This window comes from Corapipo altera, unplaced genomic scaffold, assembly GCF_003945725.1.
Source record: "Corapipo altera isolate COAL_440 unplaced genomic scaffold, ASM394572v1 113, whole genome shotgun sequence".
Taxonomy (NCBI): Eukaryota; Metazoa; Chordata; class Aves; order Passeriformes; family Pipridae; genus Corapipo; species Corapipo altera.
This window is the reverse complement of record NW_020884895.1, coordinates 10,280,648-10,295,066: the sequence shown is the minus strand read 5'-3', so window position 1 is coordinate 10,295,066 and position 14,419 is coordinate 10,280,648. Positions and strand designations below refer to the sequence as shown.

Here is a 14,419-nt window from a genome sequence, read left to right as displayed (position 1 = left end):
CCCCGGGGTGCAATAATTCATCTGTGAGAATTGTCCCAATTTCGGCTCACACTGCTGCTGCTCGAGTGTGATTTGTGGTTCATGTGGTTCTGCTGTTACTACACCTGCTGTGCTTCTTTTACCGTGGCTTAAATAGCTGGTTCTTTTCCCTAACTTCCAGGTAATTAGGGAATTAAATTCTGGAAGTGGAGCATTGCTTAGGTCAGAGGTGAAGGCAGACAGAGACGAGGTGGGTGTTCTCAAGGAGCTCAGGACATCTGTCCTTCGCAGCAGAAACTTCCTACCATGGAGAGCAGAATCGTGGGATGGTTTGGGTTGAAGTGACCTTGAAGATCATCCAGTCCCACCCCTGCCATGGGCAGGGACACTTCCCACTAGCCCAGGTTGCTCCAACCTGGCCTTGGACACTTCCAGGGATCCAGGGGCAGCCACAGCTTCTCTGGGCAACCTGTGCCAGGGCCTCACCAGCTTCCCAGGGAACAATTTCTTCCCAAAATCCCATCTGAACCTCCTCTTTTCTAATTTAAAGCCATTCCTCCTTGTCCTGTCACTACATGTCCTTGTCAATAGTTTCTCTCCATCTTTCTTTTGGGCTCCCTTCCCTGTACACACATTTTCATTTGTAGGAAGTTTCTGAGAGGGATCTCTGTGGGGGCACATTTCTCATGCATTGCAGGTTCTGAGTGCTATTGGTTGATGATATAAACTCACTGGTTTGGAAGATTTATAAAAGACCTTTCTAAAAAATTATTACTTAAAGTACGTTAATGACATTTTTCACTCGATAAAAACTTTAGGACCTTTTAACTTTTAACCATAACGGTGTGAATCATTATGAGTAAAAAAACCCCACCTTTTCACTAATTTCTCATCCAAACCAAGAATCTTAAATCATGGCCGAACCACAGCAATAATAAAACTTAAAACTAAAAAAAGTACTTGAACTTCCTTAAGATTTCAAAACTTCATAAACACGGGGGTTCATTTTTCGTGGAATTCCATGTAAATTGGGCACTCAGAGGATGATTTATCTCCACAAGTGACTGGTTTGGATGCAGGTGCCCACAAGGTTTGTAGGATAGGAAGCGGCAGCGCTTCCCCACCAACCACCTTGGATTGTTTTTCCAGTCTTTTCCAGAAAGATCAGGGGAAAGGATGGAAACAGAGCTTTCTCTTTCTTCTGTTGATAAGCAGTGAGGAGGAGCCACTCTAAGGCTCTCTGTGGGAATATCACACTTCAAATTAAGTTAGGACTACATTTAGTCACTGCTTGCTAAGCTGAGTTTAGTCACGGACATCGCATCCCACTGATGACCCTTGAGCTAAAAATTGCTGCTGTCCTATTTTAATTTCAACTTTTTAATTACTGTGATAAAAGTACATCCAAATAACTTAGAAATAAGCCTGTTAGATGTGCAGGGGCATTGGTGGTGATCCTAATCCGTGTTGCTGGGCAAGACCAGGAAGGAATATATATTTCCAGCTAAGGAAAAGGTCTTTGGGAAGCTGCTTTTAACAGTCTTGGGCAAAGGCTGCCTGGAGGGACTTCAGGGAGAAAGTTCTGGAGGTTCATGGTGGGTAAAAGCTGCCCGGAGGGGCTTCAGGGAGAAAGTTCTGAGGGTTCATGGTCTGACCACGTTCATGTGGAGTCGCCCTGGGCAATGGATTTGGGAGGTGATCCATGAAATTGGCCGGGAAACCTTTATGGCAGGATAAATGGGAGCTTTGATGAAATGGAATTAAGAAAATGAGTTTTAAACAAGAGAGAGGTATGGTGCCAGCCAACTGAGCCCCCAGATTTCTCCTGGCTTAATTTAATGGTGCATTTGTACTTTCGGGGTCAGTGCAGCTGGAATGGGTTCATCTCCCCTTCCTGCTTTTGGTTTGGTTTTCACTGTTGGATTATTGGTCCTGTTCACTCTTAACACACTCCTTTCATTGGCCTTTTTTTTTTTTTTTTGTGTAAAAACCTCCAGCTGCTGTGCTCAGCCTGAACTACAATGAGCAGGGCAATAATGGAGCAATTAAGTGCAATTAATGTAGAGCAATAATGAAGCAGGAGAAAACAGTGCCCTGCCAAGGTGCTTTATACTTATACACACTTCTCACAACGGGGCTGTTGCCCATGTGCTGGACATACTGGTGTTACTGGGAGCTCCAAAACAAGACCCTCCTTCCACCTTACAACCTCTTTCCATCCTGGATGAATGGTTTCATCTACAGGGAAAGGGATTTCAGCGCTGGAGCAGAGTTTCCCAAGCTGTGGTGTGGTCTCAAGCTGTCAAAAGTGTTACCTCACCTCCTCTCTCTTTTAGTTGGGGGGGAAAAAATTGCTTCTGTTCACTGCTGAGTGCCAAAAATGCCTTGAAGTCTCCTGCTGGAACCCACAGATTTTGAATAATAAGTAGGTAGAGTTATTCCAGCTTTTCCAGCAGCAAGAAGTGCAAAGGGTTGGGAAAAATCTCAAAAGGCTTTTTAGCAGAGGTTATTTTCAGCTGTTTCTTTCCTTCCTGGTGAATACCTCTCACCCCAAACCTTTGAAATTTAGTGAAGCTGAAGAACTCACTCAAAAAAAGAGGAATTTTCACTGGAGTAAGGCTGCTGGAACCCTCCCAAAAAGCAGCTGCTGCTGTTTTTCCTCCATCTTCCTGCACCTCCTGCAAAGCCAGACAAAGATAACAGACCCAATAAGGAAGAAAAGTGCTTTCCATGAATCCCATCATGGGAGGGCAATGGAAAACCCTCTTCCTGAGTAAAGGAACTTCCTTGTTCTGTTTGCTCTCAGTTAAATGTTTAAATAGCAATATTGCATCGGGGTGTGTGCCTTGGAGACAGGAGACCCAGCCTTTGCAAAACTATGAAGAAGTGTTTTTCCTTGTCCTCCAAAAAGCAGGTCAGTTGGGTTTGATGACATGGGGAAGAAATCCCCTTTTTCAGAAATTAAAAAATGTGATGTTACTGGAAACAGGATTGATGAGGAGATGCCAAGGCATTTACATCATCATATTATGTAGTTAACAAACAGAATTGAAAATAAAATTTGGCACAGGTTTTTGGTTCAAGCACCAACTTGCTGGGTAAGTATTTTTATTTTTTCACCTCTGACATTTGGCTTGTAACTTTTTGGTCTATTTGAGTCTATTTTGAGTCTATTTTACGGGCTGCTTCCATAGAAAATGTCACAGGTATTGCCATTTTTCTTCTCCTCCCATGCTGTGGGATAACTGGAAGTGTGATTACAGCTTGGCACCCTGGATTTGCAGGATAACAACTGGGATTAAACTGCCAGGACAGCTGAGATTTTGGCTTCCATTTGAGCCCAAACCACCCACTTGTGCCACCAGCACACACAGGTATTTGTTGCCTTAATTTGAAGCAGATCAGTGACTTTTTTTCCCCCCAGAGACAGGAGAGGGCTTGGATCCAGTGAGGATGAACGTGGCAGTCCCCCCATGGATCCATTTAGGGAGCTCTCAAACCTCATCCCAGAACATTTATTCCAAAATAATCTGTCTGCCACAGTGCCAGCCCGGCCCACACACATCCAGACTATTTATGAATGAAGAGAAAACACAGGAGAGCTGAGTCATGAGCACCAGAATGTCATTTCAGAAGAATAAAATTTAATTTTTATCTGAAAAAAACTGCATACACATGTTCAGATCTGGTCAACCTTCACAACATGTCTTCGTTTGCAAACAGATTTGTGCTTTTAAGGTGCAGGACCCCACTACAGCTTGATAAAGAAGCTAAGAGGTTTTTTTTTTCACATCCTATAACTGTGCAATCATCATTTGAAAGCTATTTACATTTTGCACCTCTCACTTCTAAGAACAGCAGCATCAGCTGTTAGAGATGTGCAGCTGTAATTTATGATTCAGGATTTACATGTGATTGAGGTGTAGTGTGAAAACCAAACAACCTTTCATTGTTCCAGAAACTCCCCACGGGCAATGATTATAAATCTAATTTCTTCTTTAGAAAGGAGATCTGTTTAAGCCCTCAGACTTCCCTGCAGGTATTAAAATATTACTTCCACGCTGATTCCTCGATCATCTTCCCCTGGTGCTGACATGCACTTTGCTGCCTTGGTGAGTGGGAGCAGAAAGAAAAGGTCTTGGGTTTTATCAAATAAGGCAGGAGGGCACTGAAACAGAGCTGAGTTTGCTTCTTTCTGTCACCTTCACTAAACTGCAAGATTACACACTGTATTAAAAAAAAAAAAAATCTCTTTTAGACCATCTGAACTCAGGTGCAGCAACTTAGATGCAAAAACGTTGGATTAAAGTTCATCCTCCTGTTTCTTTCTCTTCGAATTTTCTCTCCCATCCATTAAAAATTAGAAGTCAATAACCAGCCAGGTGTTAGCACTCAAATCATGCTGGATATACTAATTTCTTTATATTCTGTAGCCTGGGCAGAGAAGCCATGGGGTGTTTTTCCCCTGCACTGTGAACTTTGTGTGTGATGAGTGTTGCACCCCTCAGCCATCGCAGTCTCTGCTGTTCTGCACATGCCAGAGTGGTTAAATTAGGCTGCTGAAAGTGGTTGAAATCAGGCAAATGTGGCATTGCAGGTGATGTGCTGCCTGGGTTGGTTTAAGAGGGGCTGTGCAGGCAGGACCTCAGAGCTCTGGGAATGAAGCAAAGCCGTGTGTCGTGAGAGAAAACGGTGTTTTCCTACGTGCCAGAGTGCTTTGGAACAAACACACAACATTCCACATGAGCTGCTGGGGCGGGTTCAGTTCACCACGGACACGGCGCCGTCGGGCTGGGCCCCGAAAATCTGGGAGAAGAACTCGAGGGCCAGGCGGACGTGGATGGGCACGAAGACGTAGGCCGTGTACACCACCATGGCCACCACGGTCACCGTGATGGTGTGGAACATGGACTGCTCCCAGGGCTCCAGCACGTAGCTGCAGGTCACCAGCAGGTACTGGTAGTACAGCCAGTAGATATAGTCCTTCACTCGCTTCACATCCATCCTCAGCTCCTGGAGGTTGGGAGACGACCTGGAACGACAGGAAACTCTGGATTAAACTGCGCTGGAAAGGCCTGGCACTGAACCAGGATGTGGTGACCATCATTTTGAGTTTGATATCGCATGTGAGCGTTGTATAAAGTGAATTTCGAGCAGAGGTAACACATCAGTGCCATCAGCAGCAGCAGCACAGGGAACAGTGCTGAGCTCTGCAGCTGCTTCTTGAATTTATCAAAGCTCTATCACTTGGACAATCTCAATTCCCAGAGAAGCTGTGGCTGCCCCATCCCTGGAAGTGTCCAAGGCCAGGTTGGATGGGACTTGGAGCAACCTGGGCTAGTGAAAGGTGACCAGGCAGGGAGTGGGACTGGATGAGCTTTAAGGTCCCTTCCATCCCAACTCATCCTGTGATTCTAAGAATTCCCACATTCCAACTGTGAATGTATTTTCCTATTTGTTCTGTTCTAGGAATTAAGACCACATGATCCCACAAAGGCACAGGGATCACATGGAAATCAGGGAAATAGGCATTTAAAAGGGAAGGCTTTGGGTCAGCTTCCATAAATGTGGGTGGCAGACAGATATGCCCTGGGATAAAGATGAGATTCAAAAAACTGCTCTAAAACCCCCTGTGCTTCCTTCTGGTAATATTTTTTATTGTTTCTGCAATTGTTGGGAATAAAAAAAAAGACAAGCTATGAAAGGGAGGGGAAAAATAACCTCAAATTGCAGAAGAAGTTTTTCCAGCTCACTCCAAAGAAATAAGAAACATTTCAGATTAAATGTATTTAATAGAAGTTACAAGTCTAGGAAAGATTTTCCTCTGAGGTGATACCTTTCTGCATTTGCTGTTCCCAGCTCCACGTGGAAAGGGGAACGGTTGAGTAAGTATTAACTAGGAAATGGGGTTTGCCTTCCATTGCTTATTGTTAAAATTGTTTTTTGGCATTTAAATAACCTTTAAATGCAGGCTAAAAACATGTATTTCAAGAAAACAGAATGACAAGCAACTGTACGAGGCTTCCCAGAGGGACTTCTTAATTTTGGGGGTTGAGTTTAAGGACACACAGGTCAGCTCACAGCAGATTTTCCTGCTGGAAAACCTTCCAATGTATCAGTTTTTTCTACACTTCTGTTGCCTAAAATGCCAGGAACAGAGAAACTTGGACACATCACATCCCTCAGGCCTTGTGTTCGTAGCGAGTTTTGGGCACCAGAAATTTCCCATCCCTCAAAGCCACAAATACTAAGGCAGCAGTGAAAAATTTGCAGCCTGTGATTAAAATAATGAGAGGCCACTGATACAGGCCAAAAAATATGACAGCACTCAGTGGTTTGCTGCTGTCCACAATATTCTGGTGGTTTGTGGGTATTTACCAAAGGGAAGACAAGGTACCCATACAAAGGATGCCTGGTTTGTTTTCTAACAGCTTTATTTTGGTTGCTGGTGTGTAAATCTTTGTCTGGTGGTTGCCCAGTCAAGTGCACACACCTTGGATTGTGTTTCTCCATCTTTCTTCCCCTGGGTCACTGGTGCTCTCACACCTCACTGCCTGGAGATGCTGCAAGGTAGATTTGGGGGTTTTCCTTTTTCTCTGGGAAGGCAACAACCACAGGCTGACCTTAAGCCTGGCTGTCTGACTGATGGACACTCCAAATGCCTGTCCAAGCTGCTGTTGAGAACCTGACTGTGTTTATTCTCCCTCCTCATCCATGTGCAGGCACCTCTCCCCATTTTCTCCTCCCATCCCTCAAGTTTCTGTCCAGATTTTTATGCAGCAACCTTTCTGTACTTGCCCCATCACCCCCCAACAAACACACTTTCCTTCCCACCAACTTTTCTTCTGTGTCCTCCAACCATCAGTACCTTCCCAATATACCCTTTATTCCCCCAATTCCCATAAAGCAGTTAATTTCCTTCATTTCCATCTTCCCATATCTCCTAGACCAAGAAACTGCCTCCAGTGCTTTTGGGGGGGAAGATCACTCCCATTTTCAATCCAGCAATGACTGTCTTTGCTGGGAACAGTTTTACTTCCAAGAGTTCAGGCTGGGCAGAAATGTCACCACTGGTCCCTGTCCTGGCATGAATGGAAGATAATTTATTTTAAAGCAGAACTCAAGAGAGACCTTAAAGCCTTGTAAATATTGCAAAGCCTTCAATAAAAATGGCACAGCTGGCAAACTGTGACTCCCTGGGAGCCAAAAGTGTCTCTATTTAGCCCCTGTGCAAAAAGAGCAGCATTTCCAATGAAGAGGTTAAGCCCTTTCCTCTACAGTTGGAAGGAGAATGATAAGGGCCCTCTGATACTCTCTAGGATTAAGGTATTTACACTGGGGTTAGACCTGTGCTAGTTAAACTCATACCTTTCTTGGGTAAATACCTGCTAATCCTGCCTGCTGCAAGGCTGGAGCACTGGCTGTGGGTGGCTGAGGCTCTGGGGCACCAGAGGTGCACATACACTTGTGTATCTCTGTATAGAGCTGGTTTAAGGAGCAGCCAAAGCCAGGAGAAACCTTCCCCAGGCTGATTTGCCTGATATTCAACCAGGCTGCAGCCTCAGCACTATCACTTCCCAGGCACTGCTGTCTTGGAGGGAGACATGAATAAAGGATGAAGTCATTAAAATGATGAGCAGCCCTTTTTGATTTAACCAAAGACCTCGTCACACTTTCTTTCTCCAGCCTGGGGATTGTGTTTCCACTCAGCTCCACCACAAAGTCCAGCCTGTGCTTCTTTGCTTCTCCCAGTTCAGGGTGCAGGGGGATAACTCCATGCCCAGGCACTCCTGGAGTACCAGGGAAAACACACACTGTCTTAATGCAGAGGCTTTGTGGTCTCCTAATGAATGGCAGAGGCTGAGATAAGTAAAAGCCAAACAGTGAATTACAGAGTCCTCACCACTAACTCACCTCCACTGCATTTCATCTGCCCAGAGACCTTCTCTGATAGCAGGAGAAGGGAAGCAGCACAAAGAGTGTTGCAGGATAATGCCATTCCAGGTGCATAATTTATGAAGGAAAACATAGGAGGGAAAGGAAAAAAAAGGCACCTTAAACCAGCTCCTCAGGAAACCAGAGACCAGACTGCCCTGTGCCACAGACACTTCTGGGAAGGAACCCTGTTTGCATTAATTTGGGCCCAGTGTGGAGCACGAGGAACAGCCCAAAGCTCCACATCTCCAGCAGCTTTCCCACCCAAATTACTTGTACCAATAATCAAAGGGAATAGCAGATCACTGCACAAACTTCTGAGGGTAAAAAAAAAAAAAAAAATCTGTATTTTCAACAGGATTTGTCCTTCTACTTCCATTTTTAAGCATTGCTGTGTTTCATTATATTACTACTGTGACTCTGAGTTGAAAGAGTCCTGAGTTATTCACTCATTAATTCCCAGTATTCCAGAGCAGGAGGTAATTTGCTCTTATGCCATTTTAACTTAACACTTGTCCGCCTATAAATTTGGATTTAAACATTCAATTGTGTTGTGGAAATGCCTTTCTAGAGGCCATGGGACTGTACCAGCCAGCTATGAGTGAAATGAAGAGAATTCACCTTCTCAAGCCATTAAGCAACATTCAGGTTATTTTCAGCAATTCCACCTCCAAGCCAAAAAAAAAAAAAAAAGAACCAAACCCAAGAAGAGAAACCTGTAAAGCAGCTTTTATTGTTTTAAGTGGCTGCCTGATTTTCTTGCTTGTTGATACATGCCTCTGATTAGGGCAGCTGGAAAGATAAATCATCATCAAAATGCCCCAAGTTTCATTTCAGAGCATGTCTAATCTCAAAAATTGCTTTATTAGTGACCTGGTCTTGGAGCTAATTGGGAGTTGGAACCTGAAGATGCCAGTGTAAGGGACTTTAATGTGGAATTTATGCTTTGAGCAGCTGGGATTTGGGGAATTTTGGTCATAGTGTAGGTCTACAACTCTGACCCATGGCCGGACAGCACCTGGTGGGAAATTCCTGTGGAAAGAAACATTCTTGGAGGGGAACTGGGATAGACTGGTTTCCAAAGAATGCTTGAGAAACACTGGACACCTTCAGCAGGAGGGGTTGGTTGAGTTACACATACAGAGAAAAAGGCTTTCCAACATATATTGAGGTCTAAGTTTATCTGGAAGGGGGAAAAACAAACCCTGGGAGTGGAGGTGGCCCCGTTCACAGGGTGCCTCTGGTACTTTGAATGTAAAACAGGGACAAGGAGAGAAGAAAAACAAGCAATCAATCAATCCACCCCCAAAATGCAAATATTTAATTGGCTAGAAATTAGCCATTTGCTAAATAACTGCTGTGATAGCACAGAAGGAAGAGTGGGTGGGTTTTGCAGCATCCTGAGGGATTCCTCTCCTGCTGAAGCTTAAATAAAATCCTGCCCCGAGCCCCTGAGGGGGTTCCCAGTCCAACCACCCCCTGAGCACCCACATGTGGGCAGGTGCAACAAGGCAAAGTGCAGTAATTGTTTTTAAGTTGTCTGCTATATAAATAATTGCAGCTATTAGAAGAGGAATGGGTAGTCACCCCCTTGGGGATTGAAGTAGAAATCCTTTCTGCAGGTTATTCAGCTGTTCTTTGTCGTTTTATTGTGTTAAATGGGTTTGTTCTGCTGTAACTCAGAATATCCTGATTTATCCAAGGCACCAGTCTTGTCCCTCTTGGGGGGGACAAGCCAATGGGATCCTGGGCTGAGCCCACTGATTTTGTGCAGACAGACATCTCCAAATTTGTGCAGACAGACATCTCCAAGTGCAAATAGAACCATAAAGGGATTCCCATTCCCACTCCATCCTTCACTCACTCCTTTAATGTTTTATTCAGTGAGCATCAAGCACAGAGCATAAGGAATGAAATTCAGGTCCTGTGGACCAGCAGTGGGAAAGAAATTTCGCTGAGGCAGCAGTTAGTGCAGGGAATCCCAGGGACACCCTCAGCCTGTTCCTCTGTTGCATCCCTGTGGCTCCAATTCCTCAGCTCAGCCTAGAAAGCTGCCTGTTCCCTCCTGAGAAGCAGAAACCCCTCAGGTTACTGCAGTGCTTCCACATGGATCTTTAAATGTCCCCTCAAGCTTGTTTTCACAGGGAGGAAACACCAGGCAGAGGATGTGAGTGAGAACAGCAGCAACAATCCCGAAGGAGGCCCCGTTAAAAATGCCTCGACATCCAGACTGTAATAAATAATTACAACTGATTTACACCCCACCTGTAATTCTGCAGTGCAGAGCAGCACTGAGGCAATCTCTGGTTCCTTTCCCTCAGCTTTCATCCTCCTGAATCAGCACCTCAGCACACTGGGCCCTGCATTCCTGCCAGCTCCTGTGCTCCAGGAAATGTGTGAGCTCCTGCTTGTGTCCCGTCCAACAGCAGGATAAAGCTCTGAGCTGGTCAAATTTTATTGCTCTACATGACTCAGACATTCTGCATGTGGGTGAACATGGTTTGACTGCTCCTCTGGGGTTTTCTGAATGAAAGAAATTCTTCCAGGACTGGGAAAAATGCTTCAAAAGTGGAAAGGGTGAGGCAGAAAAAAGCGTTTTCAGCCCCATTTCTGCTTTCCCTTGCTCAGGAGAAGGAACTCCAGCATCTTCCTGATCTTTAAACACCAGCCCTCCTTCCTGCTGCCCTCAGTGGGAGCACAGAGGTGCTGTTTGGGTTCTTTTATATGTTACATAATGCACACAAGACCTTTTGCTCTTCGGGAAGACTTCCTTTTACCTCTGGTGACTCCAAACAAGGCAGCAAAACACTCACAGGGTGGCAAAGCCACTCCTGCACAAAGTCTGGCCCAACTTCCTCATGTCCAGCTCTGACCCCAAACCTCCCCCTCGTGTGCTGCCACGTCCATGCTCCTCCAGCAGCTCTTCTGGGCTCCCCAGCAGGGGTTTGGTGCTATAATTCAGCTCCATCCCTACCTGGATTCTTGTCAGCCTGGGTGGAAGTATTTAACAATAAACAGTGGAAGGCAAATACCTAACTATTTTTTTGTTGAAGTGGCAAATTTGCTCCTTCAGTTGAGCTTAGCACACAGATGGGGGGTATTATGGCCCACAATGGTGTGGGAAGTAATTTTAACTGTGGTGTACAAACTGATGACCCTCAGGAGAGCAGCACTGACAGAGATTTCATTTGGAGAGAGGCTCCCAACCATTCAATAACAGAACAGAGGTTGAAAGCACGTAAAGTTTAGACTGATTTCATGCCTTACCTACCCCTGCAAGCTGTAGGCTGCTCCTAGCAAAGCCACATTGCTGAATAAATCAACTCCCCCTAACTTTGCAGCCTGGCTGATTTATCAGCCTCCCCCCTCTCTCTATTCAGGCAGAGGAAGGAGGAGATGCAGCTTCTCTGCAACAACAACATCCTTGGAACAGCTCTGTCCCATTTTCTTCCAAGGCCAAATTAATTTTTCAACAATTTTTCCGTTCTTCCCTCCTCTGAAGTTTCCTCAGTCATTTCCTTACATAACTATCTGCTCCTTACAATTTATGCACAAATCCCTTCCTTTCCAGCTTCCTCTGGGCTGAGCATGTTTTGGCCTCCAAGTCTTCCTCCTGGGACAGGACTTGCACCCTGGAGCAGAACTGGTGAGCAGCTCTGCCAGGGCACACAGGTGAACTGGCAACTTGAAATCCCAGGAAAAGCTTTCTCTGTATTTTTAGGGCGAGCACAGTTTAGGACAGACATGGTTTTGAACTAAACTGATTCCCCCAAAAATCCCCTCAAATTTGTAACAAGAGATCAGCATCAGGTTTAAATTGCAAATACTCAGAAATTAAGAGTTCTCAAAGAACTGTTGCAGGAATATCTTAGAGGGCGTTTGGTGAAGTTTTGCCTTTACTCTTGGTGATAAACCTTAGTTCCTGCAAGACTTGTGAGATTTGGGACATCATCTACATCCTTCAAGAGGACTTTTAAGATCTTCAAGTTCAGAAGGCTGTGTAAACACATCACTCTCCAGACAAAATAGCTGAGGTGTTTGGGGTCTAAAAAAAGATTTACTTCCGACTGCAGTTCTTATTTTATTCAGACTTCTTTGCTTTGCTCTGAGTCATTTCTGAAGCAGCTGAAAATAACAGCTGCTCTTGGGTTATGTGTAATATGAGAAGGTGAGTATTGTCAGAGTAATGACAGGTATTAGTGGGAAACAGGGACCAAACTCTTGTGCAAGTGCATCTCCTTGGAGATCTAATGCAGGGAAGCAGAGTTGCACCACAGCAGCCACTGGCCCGAAAGGGGAAAAATAAAAATGAAGTGAGATCCCTGCAACAGATAAGAAGGAAAAAGGGAGACTCACATTTTTCACAGAAACTGATTTAACCCCATAGGTGTAGGAAGGAATGATTTCCCTCACTTCATCCCTGTGAGCAAAAAGGTTTGAGCACAGAAAGCTGTTGATACAGAATATCCCTAAAAGGAGGGGAGAGCAAAGCCACCCTTGATTTTTGGAGGGGAGACACAAGGAACCCTTCAGTCACACAGCAGGGCAAGACAAGGCTCTTCAAAGCTGCAGCACCCCGTGGTGCTGAGCCCTGAAAAGCAATGAGTGGGGTCCCCTCTGGGTGGACACAGCCAAGCATTGTGTCCCATCCCAACCCCTTGGGCTCCTCTGCTCCCAGGGTGCTGGTTTTGGGAATGTTCACTTGGCTCTACACCAGCAGCAAGGCAGGGCTTGAGGCACAGACACAGCACAAAGGAAAAGCTTGATAAAACCTGGCTTGGCAGGACCCAGAGCAGAGCCAGGGATGGTTATCAGCCAGCTGGAGCACTGTGTCCTGGTGCTGTGCACTGCACCACATGTCCTGGATGCTGTTGGGACACAGGGAACATGGAACAAGCATTCCCATGGCCCTGAGCTGCTCCCCAGACACTGTTTCCCCACATCTCCCATTCCAGCTGGAAAAATGTACAGGCTTCATGCAAAGCTTCCCTATTTTCCCCCACCAAACCTGCACCATCTAGAAATCATTCCAAGGACTCGTGGAATTGCTCTCAAAACATAGTTATTTGTACCATACTCATGATATCCGTGAGAAGAAGGTAAAGAAGCATCTCAACTCCTAAAGCATCAAAATCCACAGTCCACAAAGTACCTTATGCTGACTAAGCAGAGCCTTTATTGCAGGGATTCTCTTCCCTACTATCCCAGCTGCAACAGGGAGGTGGGTCTTGCACCTGCTTCCCACTGAAGGATTACTGGGAGCCACCAGCAACTCTAAGAAAACCAAAGAGCCTGTAAGCAGTGAGTATTTCCAGCACACTGCTCTGAGCAGCACAGTCACCTTCCCTCCTCCATCCCCTGTTTCCACCTTTGTGTTTCTGGGTGTTTGGTTTCCAGTAACCCCCTGCCAAGGCAAACCATCCTCCAACAGCTGCACCAGCCACAACACCTGGAAACCCCCCAACTGCAGCAACAAGTCACAGAATCACAGGATGGTTCGGGCTCCAAGGGACCTCGAAGCTCGTCTCCTTCCAACGAGCAGGGAGCATTTGAAGCCCAGAGGGACCTTGCTGAAGGCTGTAGGTCAGTCCCTCACGCCACCACCACCTTGAAGGCAGCACAGCACAGCAAACCCCCTGAGGCTTCACCGCTGCTCCCGGGCCTTCCCCCCACGCTCCTTACCGAGCCTCTGGAGACCCTCCGGGCCAAGGTCACCGGCCCCGGGCTGCGGGGATGCTCCGGGCTGCGGGGATGCTCCGGGGCGCGCCTCCGCCGCGATGCCCTTGGGCGAGCGCAGCTGAGCGGGGACTGAGCACGGGCACCGGGCCGTGAGGGGCTCCTGGTGCGGGGACAGCGGGCTGGGGGACAGCGGGCTGCGGGAACACCGGCGCTCCGGGCTGCGGGCGCTCCGGGCTGCGGGCGCTCCGCGGCCCCGCGCCGCGCTCACCTCCGCGCCGCGCACCGCGGCTCCTCAACCCGGCGCTGTTTAAATACCCCCCTCTCTCCCTCCCTCCCTCCCTCCCTCCTCAGCTCCATCCCTCCCTCTTTCCCTCCCTACCTGCCGCCCCGCTCGGCTCCTCTCGGCCGCGGCCCCGGGGCCGCTCCCGCCCCGCCCGCTGCCGCAGCCGCTGCGCTGGGGCTTGCGGCGTTCGGGGGGTGGGAGGAGCGGGGCCGGGCTTGGGGAATGCCGTGGGATGGAGCCGGCTGGCCCCTCCGGCACGCCGGCTGTTTCCCGGGTGTGCGGTGTTTCCCTGGTTTTCCAAGCGCCGGCGTCACGCGGGATGCGGGGAGCGCAAGGAGCGCGCACCGGCTGCGCCAAAGCTGCCCCGCGCAGACCTGCGGGCACCGAGAGCCCTTCACATCGCGCCCAGACCTTGGAATGTATCTGGTTTTAGTGTAGTTTGCGGCATAGCGGGGGGGGGAAGGGCTGCCCGGGGGCCGCAGGTGACTGGGAGCATCCCGGCTCCAAAGGGATGGGTGGGAAGGAGCCGAGCGAGGTGCTGCG

At 47.3% G+C, this 14,419-nt stretch overlaps 1 protein-coding gene across 4 annotated transcripts; it reads right to left on the bottom strand.

Annotated features, from left to right (window-relative positions):
• Window positions 1-3,606: 3,606 nt before the first annotated feature.
• SPTSSB (serine palmitoyltransferase small subunit B) lies at window positions 3,607-14,024 on the bottom strand. 4 transcript variants are annotated; one of them, XM_027647461.1, is made up of 2 exons: window positions 13,984-14,024; window positions 3,607-5,014 (listed from the first exon to the last, which is right to left on the bottom strand). In XM_027647461.1, the coding sequence occupies exon 2, from the start codon at window positions 4,981-4,983 to the stop codon at window positions 4,741-4,743; it is 243 nt and encodes an 80-aa protein (XP_027503262.1). In that variant the 5' UTR covers window positions 4,984-5,014; window positions 13,984-14,024; the 3' UTR covers window positions 3,607-4,740. The 4 variants fall into 4 exon arrangements, with proteins under 4 accessions (XP_027503262.1, XP_027503263.1, XP_027503264.1 ...); XM_027647462.1 differs by having other exon boundaries at window positions 3,607-5,011; window positions 13,973-14,022; XM_027647463.1 differs by lacking the exon at window positions 13,984-14,024 and adding an exon at window positions 13,597-13,786 and having other exon boundaries at window positions 3,607-5,011.
• Window positions 14,025-14,419: the final 395 nt, after the last annotated feature.